Source organism: Plecotus auritus, assembly GCF_963455305.1.
Source record: "Plecotus auritus genome assembly, chromosome: 7".
NCBI classification, from domain to species: Eukaryota; Metazoa; Chordata; class Mammalia; order Chiroptera; family Vespertilionidae; genus Plecotus; species Plecotus auritus.
The window spans coordinates 91,352,707-91,374,591 of NC_137774.1; the positions used below are offsets into that span (position 1 = coordinate 91,352,707).

Genomic DNA, 21,885 nt, shown 5'->3' on the forward strand with positions numbered 1-21,885 from the left:
CAGCGTACAAAATATATGAATATATTGCCATGGTCAATATTTGAATTGTAGAATTAGGTCTTTCAATATCTATTCAGTGTTGTAACTGCTGAAAATAAATTTGGTTGTCTTTTGGTGACTTTCCCTAGATTTTTTTTTTGTAGCTGCAGGAGAAGGAGCTTTTCCTTTATTGTGATTTGGCCATTACTCTTTATCATTTACCTTTGTAATGATTTCTACTGAATCATTGTTGCCAACATAGTTTTCTTCAGGCTAAAAAACTTGATTAAAGATAACATGCCATGTTGGTTTTAAATAAATGAGATGGATGCATTTTCCAGATTCTCACCATATTGTAGATATTATCACCAGTAGAAGATGAGGGTTAAAAATTCTGGCATTGTAAATAGTAGTGCATTTGATACTTTACAGTATCAAAATTTGTGATGGTTATGGAAAAACTTAAAAGGGAGGATTACTGGACTTCTTTTGTTGAGGGGAATTTCTTTCTGGGTAGAATAAACCCATATAATCAATGGTCAGAAATAAATTAAAACCTTTTTTGTCTGTCCTTAACAGTGCTAACTAAAAAAATAGTATTTTTTTTTTTTTGTCACTAAGGCTAATAAGGTAAATACGCTATCAAATTCCTCAAAGCAAAAATTTGTTTTATTTTGAAATACTAGTCTAGTTTTATCCCAATCATTATGTGGATCCTATGATGGTCCTGTCATAAAATTTTCAATTCCATTTAAGGACTGTTTTAAGGTTACATTTTAAATTATTAATAAAATAAAATCAACTTAATTATTAAAATTAATAAGTTAAATTTTGGAGAGAAAAGATTTTTATGATAGCTGAGACATCACCAAAATTCAAAGAACATAGGAGGGCCAGATAGAAATTGCTTCCTTTAAATGTCTTTTTTTTTTTATTATTTCAAGAGAGAGGAAGGGAGAGGGAGAGAAGGGTAGAAATATCAATGAGGAGAGAGAATCAGATTGGCGGCCTTCTAGACGCCCCCCACTGGGGATCGAGCCCACAACCTGGGCATGTGATCTAATGGAATGGAACCATGATCTCCTGGTTCATAGGACAATGCTCAACCACTGAGCCATACTGGCTGGGCTACATGTCATTTCTTATAACATATTAGAATTAGGAGAAGGAAACGAAGGTTTGATAAAAATGTACTTTATACCAGGCACACTTCACTGCGTATGTGATTTATTTATTTTAATCCTCACCCAAGGATATTTTTTCCATTGATTTTTAGAGAGAGTGGGAGTGAGGGGGAGAGGGTTAGAGAGAGAAACATTGATGTGAGAGAGAGACATGGGTTGTTTGCCCCTGGCACTTGCCCCAACTTGGGGCTGGGGATCAAACCTGCAACCGAGATACGTGTCCTTGACCGGAAATCAAACTTGCAGCCCTTCTGTTGGAGGCTGACTCTCCAACCACTGAGTCAAACTGGCTAGAGCTTCATATGTGATTTAATTTTTAAGAGTGGAATTTACTAGAAAAAAAAAAGTCTAGTTGGCTCTTTTTGTCTTTAACAGTGAAGCTAGAACGGGAAGCTGAGGAAGAACGAATACGAAAACACAAAGCAGCTGCTGAGAAGGCATTCCAGGAGGGAATTGCCAAGGCAAAACTAGTCATGCGTAGGACTCCTATTGGTACAGATCGGAACCATAATAGGTAACTTCCTAAACTTAATTTTTTGTCATCTTGTTAGAGCCTTTACTAGTTATAAAACTGCCAAAAGTACTAAAAATAGATAAGCTTTGCTATTCATGGATCTTGGAAACAATTATCACACATTCATTGAATATTTATTGAATATATGCCAAATGTTAGGGTTACAAAGTTAAATAAAGACATGACCCTGTTCTTAGTATATCACAAATATGGAGCTTAAAGTATGATGATAGGTGACATGTGAACCAAATAGAGGACTTTAAAAAATGGTATTATATTTTAAATGCTGCATACATTGTGTGGAGTATAAAGTCGAGACATATTAGAAGTTATAAAAATTACAGATTTTAGACAAGTCTCAAATTCTAAACATTTTGGTATTCTTTGTCTTACTTTATAATTTGTATAGTATTTCTGAATGTTTAGTAATATTCTTTAATCGTCTTTCCCAACAATAAAGTCATCTTGTGCTCATGATCTGTCATTATCTTATTAATATGTGGTTGTGATTTATAGATACTGGCTCTTCTCAGATGAAGTTCCAGGATTGTTCATTGAAAAAGGCTGGGTACATGACAGCATTGACTACCGATTCAGACATCATCGCAAAGACCATGCTGACTCACCTGATGAGGATTACTGTCCCCGTAGTATGTATATCTGTTAGTTATTTTACCCTGCCCAAGTAGGGTAAATATTAACTGTCTGTTCTCTGTCATCATCTTTTTTTTGTTTTGTTTTGTTAATTCTCACCGGAGGATATTTTTCCATTGATTTTTTAGAGAGAGTGAAGGGAGGAGGAGAGACAGAAAGAAACATCTATGTGAGAGAGACACACTGATTGGTTGCCTCCCTCACATGCCCCGACCAGGGCCAGGATGGAACCTGTAACCAAGGTGCGTGCCCTGGACCAGAATCAAACTCAGGACTTCAGTCCATGGGCTGATGCTCTATCCAGTGAGCCAAATTGACTAGGGCTGTAAGGTTTTTTTATTGCTTTCTTAAGTAGATGTATTTGAGTGGGGTGGGAGAATGTGAAATGCACAAAAAGGGAGGAAACTAACATGTGATTACCAATTTTATTCCAGGCATTGTGTGTAAAGTTAAAGAGTTTGAAAACTACTCGTATAAAATCTATACAAGTATAACATCTTGTTGTTTAGGTATTAAATTTTATATGAGTAGTTTTCAAACTTGGTTCTTTAGAAATCTCTTCTAGGTATCTGAAAGGTTAGAATTGAAGTAAGGGGGCCAAGACTGCAGTTATATGTCTTCTTCCTTTACTTTTAAAATTCATTTATTCAATATTTATGGATTATCTTTTATGTGTCTACCAATTTTTCATGTGCTGTGATACAAGGTAGCAAATAAGATAATGTTCTTTTTCTTGTCTGGGTTCTTATTACATGGGTATATTCACTTGGCAAAATAAATACATAAACGTACTTTTCTAAATATTTTTTTTTTCTTGAAGAGAGAGAGTGTGTGTGTGTGTTTGTGTGTGTGTGTGTCTGTCTGTACACACACACACACACACACACACACACACCCTATATAATAAAAGCCTAATATGCAAATTGTCCCCTTGGGAGTTCGACCGAGAGTTTGATCGCTTGCTATGATATGCACTGACCACCAGGGGGCGGCACGGAGCATGGCGGGCAACCATCATCAGCAGCAGGGCGCTGAGGGAGTGAGGGAAGGAGGAGGCGGGGAGGCAGGGAGGCAGGGAACCTGATGGGCAGCCAAGCCTAGGGGCCCTACCTATGAATGAATTTTGTGCACTAGAGGCCTGGTGCATGAAATCTGTGCACTTGACAGGGGTGGGGGGGGGTGGGGGGGTGCGGGGCTCTCAGCCCAGCCTTCCGTCTGGGAGCCCTCAGGGGATGTCTAACTGATGCACATTCTTAGCACTGCTGCAGAGGCGGGAGAGGCTCCCGCCACTGCTGCTGCGCCCACCAGCTGCGAGCCTGGCTCAGGGCTTCTGGCTGAGTGGCGCTCCCCCTGCGGGAGTGCACTGACCACCAGGGGGCAGCTCCTGCATTGAGCGTCTGCCCCTGGGTGGTCAGTGCGGGTCATAGCGACCAGTCACCGTTTGGTCAATTTGCATATTAGCCTTTTATTATATAGGGTGTGTGTTGGGGGGGGAGAGGAGAGAGAGAGAGATTAGAGCTGGAAGCTTGTGAATCATTTAACCCAGTGGTTCAACAGGAAGTCATGTTGCCTCCCAAGGGACATTTACAATGTCCAGACACATATTTGGTTGTCACTATTGGCACTGATGGTAGAGGCCAGGGATGCCACTAAATATCCTACAATGCATATAATAACACCACCACCCCCCACTACAAAGAATTATGTAGCTTAAAATGTCTATAATGCTGAAGTTGAGAAAGCCTGACCTAAGCTAACCATCTGAATTTTTCATTTTTATTATTTATTTATTATTTCAGAGAGGAAAGGGGGGGGGTGGCAGAGAGAGAGAGAGAGAAACATCAATGATTAGAGAGAATCATTGATTGGCTGCCTCCTTCATACCCCACACTGGGGATCCAGACCACAACCCAGGATGTGCCCTGAATGGGAATTGAACCATGACCTCCTGGTTCATAGGTCAGCGCTCAATCACTGAGCCACACCGGCCAGGCCCAGCTCTATTTTCTATAACTTAATAAAATTTGCTTCTCAAATGTTAGATTATATGTGTGTGTTTTTGAGAAATCTCTTAATTTTTTTAAAAAGTAGTTTTTTTCTTTTAATAATACCATAATCTAAACTATATACTCACAAAATTGATAAATAAGGAAATTAACCTATAGCCCAAACTTCAAATTTTCCTGTTAAATTATATTAAGTGCTAAATTGTAGTACTAGTAGAAAAATCTAGTTCTGGTAGACTGTAAATACCCAGGTGAGGGCAGTTAATGTTTGAGAGCAATAAATGTGAAGTCAGGATCTTCAGACATAGGAAAGTTTCTAGTGGACTGAGAGACTGAATGTGTTTAGTGGCTGTCCTTAGAAGTTGGGCCTACACGGTTAGAATTTTCTGATTGAAGGTTGGCATCCAAAACCTTTCACTTCTAGAGCATCCTGATAGAAGTTGTTGCTTCTTCTTTTAAAAAAATATATATTTTTATTGATTTCAGAGAGGGAGCGGGAGAGATAGAAACATCAGTGATGAGAGAGAATCATTGATCTGCTGCCTCCTGTACGCCCTCTACTGGGGATTGAGCCTGCAACCTGGGCATGAGCCCTTGACCGGAATCGAACCTGGTACCCTTCAGTCTGCAGGCCGACACTCTATCCACTGAGTCAAACCAGCCAGGGCTGTTGTTGCTTCTTGAACTCGAGGTCCAGCATGGCAGGCTCTCTTCAAAATTACCTGACTGAAAAGATTTTTTTTAAAAAGGAGAGATTGTTTGTATTGTAGGAGGGAGAATGGTAGCAGGGGAACAAACCAATTGTAGTATGAGGTAAGGCTTCAAATACTGGCTTAAGATCTATCTATATTAATGTCACATATTAGTATATAAGAATTGGTTATTTGCTTTGATATAAAGAGTTATCCCTCTTCATTCTAAGTTGTGAAACTCTTAAACTTTGAACTGTACAGCTATTCAACTGTATAGAGAACAAATAGATAATGTGCTTTATGTAAAATACTTAAGAGAAGTTAGCATCTATTGTGCATGTGGATATATTTAATAGGCAGCATCTGTTTTTAGTTACGTTTGGTGCTGTATTGTACTGCTTAGATTTTAAACGATAGGAATTGGATATTTACTATATTCAACCTAATGTATTAATTTTTCTTAGATAAGAAAGCAAATCTAGGCAAAAATGCAAGCGTGAACACACAACATGGAACAGCAACAGAAATTGCTGTAGAGACCACCATACCCAAACAAGGACAGAATCTATGGTAATGTGAGCATTCATCTGGCTGCTCTTTTTCCTTTCAATGTTAAGAAAGTATTTGCTATATTAACACCAGTGACTTAGTGATTATTCAGATCATTTTGTGTTACTTTGATTTCTTGGATATGTAAACTCATTGCTTTAAAAGCAGGCTTGATTTTTTTTTTTTTTTTAAATCCTCACTTGAGGATATGTTTTTATTTTTTATTGATGTTAGAGAGAGAGGGAGACATTGATGTGAGAGACACATTGATTTGGTTGTCTCTGGACGGTGGATGGAATCCGCAAGCCTAGGTATGTGCCCTGACCAGGAATTGAACCTCATAACCCTTTGGCGTATAAGACAACGCTTCAACCAACTGAGCCACCTGGCTGGGGCAAAGAAGACTTGATTTTTTGATAAATATTTATTTGTTCTAAGTTTGGAATTACATTCCCCCCTCCCCCCCCTGTAATGTAACCTTGTATATGATAGATCTTATATACCATTGGAAGCGCTTTTCAGTCCATTTGCAAATAGAAATATTTAGCATTTTCATCTTCATTAAATAAAAAATAAACAACTGTATACATAGCCATTAATTTTTCCTTTGTGTTGATTCTACTTTTAGGCAGGGAGCTAGGTTCTGAAAGAGCTCTTTGATTACATTAACTGCTTTAGCTTTGATAACCTTTGGTTTAATGACCATTTATCTTTTTTAATATCCAAGTTTACTCTTTGAAGGTGTGTGGACAAATATGCCTATAGCTTGATAAAATTTGTCTTATTATATCTTAGTAGGAATTACTTGCTCCAATGTCCATGGATAAAGTTAACATTAGGCATGGAAATAGTAAACTAGTTCTTCTTGTGAGCAAGTTTGGAATTCTGCTTTCCTAATTCCCACCCTCAACCCTAGATCCCTTTCTTAGTGTTTGACTTTTGACCCCTGCACCCCACCCCCAATTATTCAGGCCTGTTTTGCCCCTACAGGTTTTTATGTGATAGTCAGAAGGAACTGGATGAGTTGTTAAATTGCCTTCACCCGCAGGGAATAAGAGAAAGTCAACTTAAAGAAAGACTAGAGAAGAGGTAAGGATTTTCATCTTGCTCTTCACATCTTAATTTTCTTCAGCATTAGATATTATAAATGTTTTAGAGGTGTGTGGTTTTTTTTGTGTTCTTTTTTTTTTAATCCATTAAAAACTATTATTTTTAAAAACATCTAACTTTTATATTTCTTTTGCTTGGTATTTTCTTAGCACATCACACTTAGAAAAATATGATTTTAAACCATGTATATTCAGGGTAACAGGATTAGTCATTGAATAATGCATGCCATGCACCACACTGAAATCCTCTTTGTAGTTAGGCAGCGTTGCACATCAGTTGGTGGTCAAAGTATTCTATCAGTATTCAAAATAGCCAAAAAATGAAAACAATCTAGATGTCCATCAACTGATGGATAGATGTTGTTCTTATATCCATAAATTCAGCCATGAAAAGGAACAAAGTGCTGATACATGCAACAACGTGGTTGAACCAAGAAAATATGCTGAGTCAAAGAAGCCGGATGCAATAGACCGCATATTTTATGATTCCATTTATATGAGACTTCCAAAATAAGTAAATCCACAGAAAGTAGATTATTGTTTGCCAGGGAATGGGAGATGGGGAGAACTGGGAGTGACTGCTAACAGCTATGGGATTTTTTTTTTTTTTTAAATATATTTTATTGACATTTCACAGAGAGGAAGGGAGAGGGACAGAGAGCCAGAAACATCGATGAGAGAGAAACATCGATCAGCTGCCTCCCGCACACCTCCCACCGAGGATGTGCCCGCAACCAAGGCACATGCCCTTGACCGGAATCGAACCCGGGACCCTTCAGTCCGCAGGCCGACGCTCTATCCACTGAGCCAAACTGGTTTCGGCAGCTATGGGATTTTTTATGGGGTGATAAAAATATGTTGGAATTAGGTAGTTTGGATAGTTCCACAACATAAAAACCACTAAAAATTTATACTTTTTAAAATGGTGAGTTTAATGTTATGTGACTTACATCTCAAAAAAGCAAAAAACCCCAAACACCCCAAAATCCCAAACAAGAACTGTGCTATCTACAAAATTAGCGTCAACTCCATCAAGATTTGTTAGTGTACTTTCTTTTCTAGGCATTGTTTCTATCAAAGCTAGGACAAGGTTTTGGTTTAAGACTACCTTTAATTTTTGACTGCGTGCTTTCATGGTTGAATTTAAGTTTGATTGAGAGAAGGAAAATACCAGACTTCTGTAAGTGGTTGTGGATACATCATATTGGTTTTAGCCCACTGCTTAATGTGAAAAATTAAAATTATATTCAGAATCATGCTGTATTAATGCAGATGTGATTAGGAAAATTAAGAAAGACAAGGGAAAATGTCAGTACACAGAACCACAAAGGAATATAGTTCTATGATGAATCTTCTTATTAAAATACAGTCAAACCTCAGTTTTCAAATGAACAATTTTGTTCAACTAAGTTGTTCAAAGAAAAAATGTCTGTTGAACAAATTTTGGTTCTCAGCCTGAAAACCTTTTCATGCTGATATAGGTCAGCATGACAAAAGCGTCTTTCAGGCCCATCTCAGCAAATAGTGCTGTAAATATACATGTAATTTTTGCTTTTGTTGCTGGTGAAATGGACAATTAGCACAATTATAAAACATAAAGAGGCCATCAAGAGTGCTAATGTTTCTAAGGGTATGAAAGAAACAGTAATCATAGACAATTGAAGAGGTAGAGAGTTTGTTCATTTGTATAAATGAAAAGCAGTTAGCTGGTGACTGCAAGCAAAGATGCTGCATGCTGACCTGAAAGATACCCCTCAAACGAGTGTTGAAAGTGATTTGTTTAAGGCAAGTAGGGGATGATTCGATAAATTTAAGACAAGTAGTGTTTGTTTATAGATTAAACTACATTAAACATGTGCTGTATATAAGAAAGGTTAAAACAGGGAATCATTTGGGTGTCTGGAACGAATTAATTCAATTTATATTATTTCTAATGGGAAAAAATTATTTGGTTTTTAAACAAATTGCTTCTTGAACAGCCTTCTGGAATGAATGAAGTTTAGAGGCAAGGTTCTACTGTATTTGCTAGGCACATGCATAGGATTTAAAGGACTTGTTCCATTCACTAAATATGAACAGATCAATCCTTCCATTCAAAGGTTAGAGATTTTCAGGATTAAAAACAAAACTTACACTTCTTTGTTTTGTTGAACATTAGAAAAATATTCACCTTGTATTGTTTTGCTTGGTTTTGAACTTTTTAAAAAGCTGTCAAGCAATATATATAATCTTTGGGGCTTACTGCTCTTTACTTGGCACTAATGAGCCATCTTTTTTTTTTTTTTTTTTTAAATAACCGAACTCCATTTTCTTTTCTATTATTCTGTGACTGTAATATTTGTGAATCTGCCCCAATTTATTAATCTGTTCTCTTGGTGGTGGTTATTTGAGTTGATTTCCCTGGGGTAGCGAAGGTGATGAGGTAATACGTCACAAACCATTTGAGGTTCAGATTTATTTAAAAATATACAGGGTATCTGCCAAAACCGGTTTGGCTCAGTGGATAGAGCGTCAGCCTGTGGACTGAAGGGTCCTGGGTTTGATTCCGGTCAAGGGCATGTACCTTGGTTGCGGGCACATCTCCAGTGGGAGGTGTGCAGGAGGCAGCTGATCGATGTTGCTCTCTCATCGATGTTTCTAACTCTCTATCCCTCTCCCTTCCTCTCTGTAAAAAATCAATAAAACATATATATAAAAAAAAAAGTTACATATTAAAAAAAAAATGTTAAAAATATACAGGGTATCCCCAAAAAATCTATGAACACTTTGAATAATTATAAAGGCAGTGTTTATTAAAATACATTTCCTTTTCAAAATGTAATAGAATCTGCATATATATATATATATATATATATATACACACACACACACACACACATTTTTGGGGGTGGACACCATATATATATATATATATATATATATATATATATATATATATATATATGCTCTTTATAAGAAAATATGTAAAATGATGGATATAAATTAAAGGGTATGCAGTCAGCTATAGCTCAGTAAAAAAGATTTTTTAAAAAAGTATACCAAAGGATACTAGGCCATTTGGAAACATAAAGAAGTAAATTTTTTTGTTATATCAATGAACATTTATATACATAGCCACAGAAACAATCTCAACAAATTAAAGTAGAAAGCTTCAGGATACATTCATCAGATTGCAATAAAATTAGAAGTGAATTATTTAAAGATGATTAAAAAGATCTTAACTGGTAGTAAGTTAAATATATTCCTAGGTAACAATTAGATCAAACAAGAAAATAAAGGGAAATTATATTGTACATGAAAACAATAAAAGAATCCTTTACTTAAAAAATAATTTTTAAATTTTTATTGATTTCAGAGAGGGAGAGAGAAACATGAATGATGAGAGAGAATCATTGATCGGCTCCTCCTGCATGCCCCACAGTGGGATGAAGCCTGCAACCCAGGCATGTGCCCTTGACGGAATCAAACCTGGGACCCTTCAGTCTGCAGGCTGACACTCTATCCACTGAGCCAAACCTGCTAGGGCTGAAAGAATCCTTCCTATATAATAAAAGGCTAATGTGCAAATTGTCCCCTCCACCCGGAGTTTGACCAAGGGGTGGAGCCGGCTGGCCAGCTGCCTGCATCCCCTCCCCCGGCACGAATTCATGTACCAGGACTCTAGTCCTTTATAAGAACACCAGTAACAATGAAGTTGTATTCAGGAAAATAATATTAAAAACCCATATTATTAAGAAAGAATAGGGAACTTAGTACTCAGATGACCTTAAGCTTTAGTTTTCATTTTCGTATAGGAAGCCAATAGTGAAGCTAATAGTTGGCCCCGTCCAAGGTAGAGAGTTGTATTTTAGTGCTTCTTTTCTGGGACCTCTCAAGTGGTTAATCATTAGTGGAAAAGTGAGTGTGAAGGTTCTTATGTAGGTTTTCAGTTGGAATCATTTTTCTTTTGTGTTGTGAAAAATGTCAGGCAGATAATTTAAAGTTATCTTGGGTTGGTAGCAATATTTGGCAACTGACATAAGCAAGTATACTTTCTCTCTGGAGGAGCACAGCTTTAAACCAGGCCTCAAAGAATTCCCACAAACTTGGATAAAATTCCAAGAAACTCATGGTAAGTTTAAAAATATACAAACTAGGTATCATGAAAAAGAGCTAGGAAAAGCAACCCACTTCACATACTGGTATTTATCAAATAGAATAAAATAAGTTTGATTTTAAAATGAATCAAGAATAAGAGAAATTTGAAATTTTGTGCAAGAAACATGAGACTACTAAAAATTACCAAGGAGAGATGAAAAATCTAAAGATGTCTTATAGAAATAAAACATGTTATTCAAGTAATTGAAATTTATGAACCATCTTCAAAAGTTTTTTTATTTTCCCTCCTGCTTACCCCAACTTTTCTAGGTACCAGGACATTGTTCATTCTATTCACCTGGCCCGGAAGCCAAATTTGGGCCTAAAATCCTGTGATGGCAACCAGGAGCTCTTAAACTTTCTTCGTAGTGATCTCATTGAAGTTGCAACAAGGTTACAAAAGGGAGGTCTTGGTTATGTGGAAGAAACATCGGAATTTGAAGCACGAGTAAGAACATATGAAAACACCCTTTGAAATATGTTACTCATGAAAACCCAAGTTGGAATTGTCCCCTGATACTGTTGTTGACTTCCCTGGTAATCCTGAAAATCATGTTTGGGTTTATCTTGAAAGACATGTGGAACTGAAAATTCTCTATATACATATGATATTTTTCCTTTGTCATCTTTTGCTGGTATCCCCAAAAATCGTAAGAGTTGGCTCAGAGCCTTTGTTCAAAAAGAGGTTTTCTATTAAGTTGAATGAAAATTAGTCCTGGAGCCATAGCCCTGTAACATCATTTAATACTAGAGGCCCTGTGCACGAAATTCATGCATGGGGCGGGAGGGTGTGTCCCTCAGCCCTGCCTACACCCTCTCCAATCTGGGACCCCTCGAGGGATGTCCGACTGCCTGTTTTGGCCCGACCCCAGCAGTCCTGGATTGTGAGAGGGATGTCCGAAACGGGCAGTTGGACATCCCTCTCACAGTCCAGGACTGCTGGCTCCCAAGTGCTCACCTGCCTGCCTTCCCGATTGCCCCTAACCACTTCTGCCTGCCAGCTTGATCACCCCCTAGCCACTCCCCTGCCAGCCTGATTGATGCCTAACTGCTCCCCTGCCAGCCCGATTGCCCCTAACTGCCCTCCCCTGCCGGCCTGGTCACCCCTAACTGCCCTCCCCTGCTGGCCTGATCACCCCTAACTGCCCTCCCCTGCAGGCCTGGTCACCCCTAACTGCCCTCCCCTGCCAGCCTCATCGCCCCTAACTGCTCTCCCCTGCTGGCCTGGGTCCCCCCAAACTGCCCTCCTTTGCAGGCCTGGTCCCTCCCAACTGCTCTCCCCTGCAGGCCTGGGTCCCCCCCAACTGCCCTCCCTGCAGGCCCGGTTGCCCCCAAACTTCCCTCCTCTGCCGGCCTGGTCACCCCTAACTGCCCTCCCCTGCTGGCCATCTTGCAGCAGCCATCTTGTGTCCACATGGGGGCAGCCATCTTGTGTGTTGGAGTGACAAGTCAATTTGCATATTACTCTTATTAGATAGGATGTTTATTAGCATGTGATGCCTGTGCTTTAAGGTCTGAAATATATTTGTTGTGCTCTGATTTTATGCATTTTTTTTAATGTATTTTTATTGATTTCAAGAGGAAAGGAGAGGGAGAGAGAGAGATAGAAACATCAATGATGAAAATCATCAATTGGCCATTTCCTACATTCCTCCCCCCCCTTATTGGGGATTGAGCCCACAACCCAGGCGGGTGCTCTTGACCAGAATTGAACCCAGGACCCTTCGATCCATAGGCTGATGCTCTATCCACTGAGCCAAACTGGCTAGGGCTGATTTTATGCATTCTTTACACTAGATTAACTCAGGAGAGTTATGCATATATTGGGCAGTGCTCATGCTGTTAGATTGGAGAATACTATCCATCAATTATTATAAAATATTTTTTACTGATTTTAAATAATAAAGTCCATATTAACTCTAAAAAATATTTGTGGGTCCTTTCAAATTATTTATGTGCATTATAGCATGTGTATTTTTGTTGTATCATTTTTAAATTTTTTTCAATTACAGTTGACATACAATATTATAGTAGTTTCAAGTGTAATTGTTGTATAATTTTTATGAGCAATTACATCTTTCTCAGAAACGCCCTTTGTCCTAATTTATAAACACTTTCTATTTTAGTTTTTTTTTTCCTTTTAGCTTTTCTATCACTTCAAGGTCATAATAACCCATGGAATTAATACTATTTTAAATCTACCGTCAGAGTTTGTATTTCATTTTCTTTGCTATTAGAATTAGCAAATTATAAATGCATCTTATATGCTACTTTTTCTTTTTAATCTGTTTATGAATTCTTGGTACATTTCCTAGGGAAAAGAATTTAAATATCTTTATGTTTTTAAATTTTTTTAAAGAATTATTCAACCCAAAATAACTTCGCCATTTTCAAATATTACATTTACTCTTTTATTTATTTAGCATATATTTACCAAGTGCCTACTTTGTGTCAGACCATACCGTACTAGCATTGGGTTATCATCATTCTTGTTTGTTTCTCTTTGTGGTTATAAAATGGCATCTTTTAATTGTGTATCTTGCATGACTAAAGAAAGTAGTGTTTGGTATTTAAGAACATGATTTGGGTCCAGATGATTTAGCTTCTATTTCCTCATTCATAAAAAAAAAAATGTGAGGCTTAGATGAAGTCAAGTATGTAAAGCATATTACTTAGTTTATAGCTTGTAAGCTAGTAGGTCAGACAACTTTAATTTTCCTTCCTAGTTTTTCTTTGCCTTTGGACTATGGTTTGCACATAATAGGCACTCAGTTTACTGAGCGAAAGAATTGAGTTGATAACTTAAGTAAAACTAGTTTCAGCATTTTGTGGATCCCTTCACTGGGGAAATGGAAGTAGTCAGCTACTTTTAAATGCATAAGCCATCCATTGAACTGAGAACCCCGTTAAACTAATGTTATGTGATCCATTGGTGTCTAGGTTGATTTGAATGTAATCAAGGATAGTCTCCTTTCATCTTTCAACCTTTCTCTTAACCTGGTTTTTAAATCAATTCCTGTAGGTGATCTCTTTGGAGAAACTGAAGGATTTTGGTGAGTGTGTAATTGCCCTTCAAGCCAGTGTCATAAAGAAATTTCTCCAAGGCTTCATGGCTCCCAAGCAAAAGAGAAGAAAACTTCAGAGTGAAGATTCATCAAAAACTGAAGAGATGGATGAAGAGAAAAAAATGGCAGAGGAAGCAAAGGTATCTAGTTAATGAAGATGTAATTTTATGATTGTGTAAAGTGATTTGGTTTTAAATAGTCTAAACCTATGATTTTTAGCTACTGTAATCACTACTCCCTGAGCCATTTTTGTCACTTTTACTGAAGTTTGTGGTTTTCAAACTCCTCTGTGGAACACAGCCCTATCTCTAGGACTGGGTAATGGGTCAGAATGCCCCCTTCCCCTTTCCCAGAGCTGATTCCTTTTTTTAAAAGGTGGTAATGGTTTTTAAATTTTTAAGAATTGTGGTAAAATAGACAATACAGTGTACAGATGATGTGTTGTAGAATTGTGCACCTGAAACCTACATAGTTTTGTTAACCAGTGTCACCCCAATAAATTCAGTTAAAAAAGTAAAAATGAAAAAAATTTGTGGTAAAATACATATAACAGGCAATTTACAATTTAACTTAACTATTTTTTACGTGTCATTAAGCATATTCATATTGTTCTTTAACTGTTATCATCATCGATCTCCAGAAGTTTTCATCTTCCTGAACTGAAACTATTCATTGCAAACACTAAACTACCCATTTTATACCCCACCCCACCCCAACCCCTGGCAACCACCATTTTCTTTCTATGTCTATACTAGTATATTTGATTACTATAGGTACCTCATATAAGTATAGTCATAAGAATATTTGTCCTTTTGTGACTCACTTATTTAGCAGAATGTCTTCAAAGTTCACCCACATTATAATATGTGGCAGAATTTTCTTCCTTTTTAAATCAGTAATGTTCTGGTGTACATATATAATACCACATTTTGTTTATTTGTCCATGGATGGACACTTGGGTAACTTCCACCTTTTGGCTATTGTGAATAATGCTGCTATGAACATGGGTGTACAAATATCTGTTCTAGTTCTTACTTTCAATTCTTTAGAGTATAGACCCAGAAATAGAATTGTTGGATTGTATAGGAATTCTATATAATTTCTTAAAGAACTGCCATAATGTCTTCCATAATGGGTGTACCATTTCATCCTCCTACCAGTAATGCATGAGGGTTCCAGTTTCCCACATCTTTGCCAACATTTGTAATGTTCTGTTTCTTTGACATAGTAACCCAGGGTATGAAGTGGTATCTTGTGGATTTGATTTTATTTGTATTTCCCTAGTGATTACTGATGTTGACCATGTTTTTATGTGCTTATTGGCCATTTGTCTTATCATTGGGCAAATGTCTATCCAGTCCTTTGGCTATTTTATAATTGGGTTGTTTGGGTGTTTGTTGTCCAATTGTATGGCTTTTTTTTTTTAATGTTTTTATTGATTTTAGAGAGAGAGGAAAGGAGAGGGGTAGAGAGAAACATCAATGAGACACATCGATCGGCTGCTTCCTGCATTCCTCCTATTGGGGATTGAGCCCACAACCTCAGCATGTGCCCTGACCAGGGATTAGAACCAGAAACTCCTTGGTTCATGGGTTGACGCTCAACCACTGAGCCACACAAGCTGGACTGTATGGGTTCTTTATATATTCTGGATATATGATTTGCAAATATATCCTCCTATTTCATGAGCTGCCCTTTTTTTCCATTGATAATATCTTTTGATGCACAAAAGTTTTAAATTTTAATGTGCAACATCTATTTTTTCTATTGTTGTCTCTGCTTTTGCTGTCCTATATAAGAAATCACTGCCAAATTCAGTATCATGAAGCATTTCCCTGTTTTCTTTTTTAGTTAATTTTTATAGACAGTAAAAGGTAAGAATCCAAGTTAATGTTTTTGCATGTATGTATCCAGTTCTCTTGTTTTTTAATTTTAAAAGTAGCACGTTCATTGTAAGTAAAAAGTGAGAGGTAAGTAAAATGTGAAACAACTCCTAATTTTACTGCCCAAGAATATCACTCTTTAATAGTTTGATGTTTTCTCTATATACATACAAGGTTGTGGTTTTGTCGAATTTTATAGAATGGAATCCTTTGCATAATGTTCTGCAGTTTTTCACTCATCAGCATATCCTGAACAACTGTCCCCCCTTCCTATGAGTCCATGTAAATGTTCATTTTTCTAACATCTTAATTTCTTCTTACTAATGAAGAAATTAAGATGATATCTCTGGTTTTTCTTTTAAAAAACACACATTTTTAATCATTTAATAATTTTTATATTTTTAATTGAATGTATTGGAGTTAACAAATTATACATCATCTCTGTATTGTCTTATGTGTTCATCTCCCCAAGTCTTTTTTAATATATATATACTAGTGACCCGGTGCACGAAATTCGTGCACATTAAGAGGGAATTAATTAGAGGAAATAATTTAATATTGCTATTTGCACTTTCTCTATAATAGAAGTGTCAGAGATGAAAGAAAATTAGTAAAATGTATATGAAAACCTTCCTCCTGTCAGAGTCTGGGGCACACCACGGGACCCAGAGTCAAGTCCCCGCCCACCCACATGCACCTCAAAATCGCTTGAGAACCAGACCCGGCCGGCCCCTCACATTGGGCTAGATCCAGACCCAGCCAGTCCCACCCTTGTCAAGCCCTGCGGGGCAGGGGGTGTAGCCTCAGGTCCCCTGGCCCGGCACCAGGAAGGGGGGGGTGTGGCCTGAGGTCCCCCAGCCCAGACCGGGGTGGGGGGCGTGCCTTGAGGTCCTCCATCAAGCCCCGCCAGGTGGGGGACATGGCCTGAGATCCCCTGTCAAGCCCCGCCAGGCAGGGGGGCACAGCCTCAGGTTCCCCGGCCCGCAGCCTCAGATCCCCCGTCAAGCCCTGCTGGGTGGGGGCACGGCCTGAGTTCCCCCGACCCACCTTGAGGTCCCCTGTCAAGCCCAGCCAGGCAGGGGGGCACAGCCTCAGGTCCCCTGGCCCGGTGCTGGGGTAGGGGGCGCAGCCTAAAGTCCCCTGTCAAGCCCGGCCAGGCGGGGGGTGTGGTCTGAGGTCCCCCGGCCTGGTGCTGGGATGGGGGCCATGGCCTGAAGTCCCCTGTCAAGCCCCACCTGGTGGGGGGGCGTGGCCTGAGGTCCCCTGGCCTGGTGCTGGCACTGGGGTGGGGAGAGCAGCCTGAGGTCCCCTAGCCCAGCACCAGGACGGGAAGCGCACCTTGAGGTGCCCCATCAAGCCCCGCTGGGCGGGGGATGTGACCTCAGGTCCCCTGGCCTGGCACTGGAGCGAGGGACAGGGCCTGAGGTCCCCTGTCAATCCCCACAGGGATGGGGGAGGGCATGGCCTCAGCTGTGGGTGCAGCCATCTTTGTGATGGAGTGATGGTCAATTAGCATATTCCCTCTTTATTAGATAGGATATATATATATTTTTTAAATTAATTTCAGAGAGGAAGGGAGAGAGAGAGAGAAACATCAATGATGAGAGAGAATCATCGATCAGCTGCCTCCTGCACACTCCCCACTGAGGATCAAGCCCACAACCCGGGCATGTGCCCTTGACCAGAATTAAACCTGGGACCTTTCAGTCCAAAGGTTGACTCTGTCGATTAAGCCAAACTGGCTAGGGCCCCAAATCTTCTTCCATCACTATTTATTTCCCCCTACACCTATATTCTGTTCTACCTCTCCCACCCCCTTTTCCCTCTGGTAATCACTATATTCTAGTATTGTTGTCTGTGTCTGAGGTTTTCTTGTTTTTTTTTTTGTTTGTTTTGTTTTGTTTTGCTTAATTCTCTCACCTTTTTCACCCATCCTGTTTTTTCTTTATTAGAATAATCAGCAGCTGTCTTTGTCTGCTTTGTGTATTAGATTTCTGCTTAAAATTATGTAAGAATTTTAAAAGAGTACATTAAAGAAGTCCCAGGCATTATCCAGTAGCATACTTTCCCCTATTTTTGATTTCCCTTTTTCTCCCTTCTTTTGTTTCATAAACAACTGATAAGTGCTTGCCTAGTGTCAGTCACTGTGGTAAGTCTACAGGTTACAATGATGAGTAAAAGCCAGAAGTCTGTGCCCTCAAGGAACTCCTTTTGAGTATGAGAGATGGTTATAGTAGTGTTACAAGTACTGATGATAGAAAGAGCAGTACTGGAATCACCAGGGATACCTGGGGGCAAATTAGAGAGGACTTCCCAGAGGAGAAGAACATATCAGCTAGGTTTTGAAGAATAAATTGGAGTTAATCAGATGGAAGGGTGCATAGGCTGAACTTGGCCTTCTTGTCATTTACAGCTGCCCTCTCAGTTTACATAGAATAAGTCTACTGTCTAAAGCTCCTCAGATATTTGAACACAGTTGTTATGTACCCCCTAAGTTTCTTCCTGGGCCAAGGGTGATACCAGTATGTGATCATTTTGGGGAAGAGGGTAAGCAGAACAGAGAACTAAGACTCAGTTAAATAAAGGTTTAACAATTAATTTGTGACTTAGGCTTAGAGACTTCACATACATGTCATTATCGTACTAGGATTAGTTCTCATCTTCTTGTGTTCTTTTTAATGATTATATGGCCTCCAGGTCACCTAGATGAAGTCTAAGACATTAGATAGTTAATAGTCTCCTTTGCTGAATACTACTCAGTTTTATACAGAAGAGTCTCTTTCTTGATATGATCTTTCTTTGCTATTTATTTACCTGTAATGTTTTCTTATTGAGAACTAGATGTAGATTTCTTATATATTTTCTTATTTTTAGTGCTCAACCCCATGGTGAAGTAACCTCTTCTTAGCTTGTCATATGAGACTTTATTCTTAGCTTGACTGGGGAAGAAAATATGAGCACTTTGCAGGTTTAACCTTGGGGCCCAGACACATAGTACACAAATGGAAAGCATGGAAGCGTTTCATGGAAAATCAATTAGGTTGCCTACTGAGTAGTTCAACAATGTTCTCCATTAAAATGGCATTATGTCCTTCAGTTCCCCACCAAAGGTCCATTTTGACACAGCTCCGAAATTTTCCACGTCCTTTGCTTTGACGGTTTCCACTTAGCATGGGTCAGGGTTTTTTTAGTTGGCACTAGGTTGTTGCATGAGCTAATATCAGTCTCTAATCTGGGCTTCAGTTTCCTTATTATAAAAGTAGGTTATCTCTCAAATATATTTTTTGTAATAGTTACTGACTTTTTTTTTTTAATATATTTTATTGATATTTTACAGAGAGGAAGGGAAAGGGATAGAGAGCTAGAAACATCGATGAGAGAGAAACATCGATCAGCTGCCTCCTGCACACCTCCCACTGGGGATGTGCCCGCAACCAAGGTACATGCCCTTGACCGGAATCGAACCCGGGACCCTTGAGTCCGCAGGCCGACGCTCTATCCACTGAGCCAAACCGGTTTCGGCAATAGTTACTGACTTTGAATATTCAATGTTTATTTCATTTTCTTGTACTAAATGGGAAAGACATGGTATAATTTGGCAAAATCCTGGATTCTGTTAGGCTCTCTGCTTAGTTTGGCTCCTTTTGTCCTGACAACCTGATTATCTGTTTTTACACTTTATACATTCTTTGTGGAAGAATATGGTGTGAAGCCTCATTATATTTTTGCCAAGATACACTGCCTTTTTACTGTTAGGTGGTGGGACTTGCATGTAAACTGGCTTCTTCTTGATTCTGTTATACTCACTTCTATCTAGGGACCAACTTTATTTAAACATGCTAGAGAATTTGAAATTTTCATCAGAGAGTATTTACTGGATGCGTTGAATGTCAAAATTTATATTTTGCTGCTCTTGATCTGTTTTTAAAAACACTGTTTTGCCTGGCCAGTGTGGTTCAGTTGTTTGGGCATCATCCCATGCACCAGGAGGTCGCAGGTTTGATTCCCAGTCAGGGCACATGCCCAGGTTTCATGCTTGATCCCCTGTAGAGGGATGTGCAGGAGGCAGCCAGTCAATGTTTCTCTCTCATTGGTTTCTATCACTTCTTCCTTTCTGTGAAGTCAGTAAAAACATTTTAAAACAAAACAAAACAAAAAAAATCTCACACTGTTTTGACCATGATAGGGTTGTTTTTTTAAAAATATGTATTTTATTGATTTTTTACAGAGAGGAAGGGAGAGGGATAAAGAGTTAGAAACATCGATGAGAGAGAAACATCTATCAGCTGCCTCCTGCACACCCCCCACTGGGGATGTGTCTCCTGCACACCCCCCTGGGGGATGTGCCTGCAACCAAGGTACATGCCCGTGACTGGAATCGAACCTGGGACCTTTCAGTCCCCAGGCTGACGCTCTATTCACTGAGCCCAAACCGGTCAGGGCTTGTTTTGTTTTTTAATGTACTAGACTGTTTAGAATTTTGTGCAGTGGGAGAAGACCAGGATGCTCTTTCAAATCTTGAGTGCCTAATGTTTTTGCCCTCAAAATTAAGAGGCTGGTTGTAGTCTAGGCTGGTCTAGATGGATAACTCAGTGGATATAATAGGACACTGATGATTTGTATGTATAATGCCAAGAGCATTGGATTTGGATAAATTGGCCCTAAATTGCTGTGAGAACTTGGGTAAGATTTCTTTCCACGAAAAATAATAAATGAATATTACCTAAATGTGCACAAACAGTTCATAGCAACATTATTCAGAATAGCCAAAAAATTGAAACGACTCAAATGTTTATCAACTGATTAATGGATAAAGTATGATATATCCATACAATGGATATTATTCGGCAATTAAAATGGAATGAAGTACTGATACATGCTATGATGTGGATGAACCTAGAAAGCATTCTCAGTAAAGAAACGAGTCATAGAAGGCCAGATGTTATATGAAATGTCCAGAATTAGACAAATCTATAGACCACAAGTAGATTAATGTTTACTTAGCGGCTGGGTATATGTGATGGGGTAACGTAGGGAATGGGGAATGAATGCTAATGGGTACAAGGTTTCTTTTGGGGATGATGAATGTTCTAAAATTAAGATTATTTCCAAGATCCCTAGCAGTGTTTTTGTTAATCCTCACTGGAGGATATTTTTATAGCGATTTTTAGGGAGAGTCGAAATGAAGGGGAGAGACAGAAACATCAGTGTGAGAGAGACACATTGATTGGTTGTCTCCTACACACACCCTTACCAGCCTGCAACCAAGCTATAATGCCCTTGACCAGAATCGAATCTGTGACCTTTCAGTCTGCAGGCTGACACTCCTATCCACTGAGCCAAACCAGCTAGGGCTCAGTTTTTTAATTTAGAGGCCAAATGAGCTATTGAGTACTCAAATTTATAATTTATAAGCAATAACTTAAGGAAGTAAAAAAGCCTAACTATATGCTAAGACATTTTCTTGAATGCAGTGTGCATCTGACTATCCACTAGAGGACAGCAAAGCCCATTTTAGCCATTTTCTATCTGTTTTCAATAGCACTCTTTTAAAGAAAAGTCTGTGGTACTATATGTTAGCTCTCCATTACAACAGGGGAGAAAACCAGCAGCTGTCATAATGGACCCCATGTTTTACTGAGGAGCTCTGAAGAGGGAAGGAAGGAAATTGTGCTGTACAGTATTTCGAAGGCAGATGTTGAAATATCTGCAGTTGGAGATTGGAATAAGGAATGAGTCAGTTTCCCCTAGAACTTTAGCAGCCTCTTAAATAGATTTTTTTGGTGTGTTTAAGTAATCCTTGTTATTTATAAATGTATACCTGTGAAGTGCTCTGTGGTTCTTTATTTCTGTAGGAAAGAAAAAGGACAACATTATTTTCTCTCCCTCACACCACATCTTCAGAAGTGGCTCAACTATCTTTGTCCCTTGGCAGCTATTTTAAAGCCTATGGCTTTCCAGGATAACTGGACTCTCCTATAGGAGGAAGACTATATTCCTTAAAATAGACCTCTTTGCCTAAGGCAGGGCAGTGAAATCCAGCAGTAGTGTTGTCAGTTAGCTAGAGCTAGCCCAAGGTGTAAAAGTAGCAGGGATTGCTAATCCACTTAGTT

The 21,885-nt window shown here is 38.8% G+C and overlaps 1 protein-coding gene across 1 annotated transcript in view; it reads left to right on the forward strand.

Annotated features, from left to right (window-relative positions):
- The window catches only part of BAZ1B (bromodomain adjacent to zinc finger domain 1B), an 82,600-nt gene that overhangs the window by 50,595 nt on the left and 10,120 nt on the right, over positions 1–21,885 (forward strand). The window contains exons 8-13 of the mRNA XM_080681796.1: positions 1,539–1,677; positions 2,194–2,327; positions 5,494–5,599; positions 6,569–6,667; positions 11,095–11,272; positions 13,847–14,029. Coding sequence (XP_080537922.1) covers positions 1,539–1,677; positions 2,194–2,327; positions 5,494–5,599; positions 6,569–6,667; positions 11,095–11,272; positions 13,847–14,029 — 839 coding nt within the window. The remainder of the gene's footprint in view (positions 1–1,538; positions 1,678–2,193; positions 2,328–5,493; positions 5,600–6,568; positions 6,668–11,094; positions 11,273–13,846; positions 14,030–21,885) is intronic.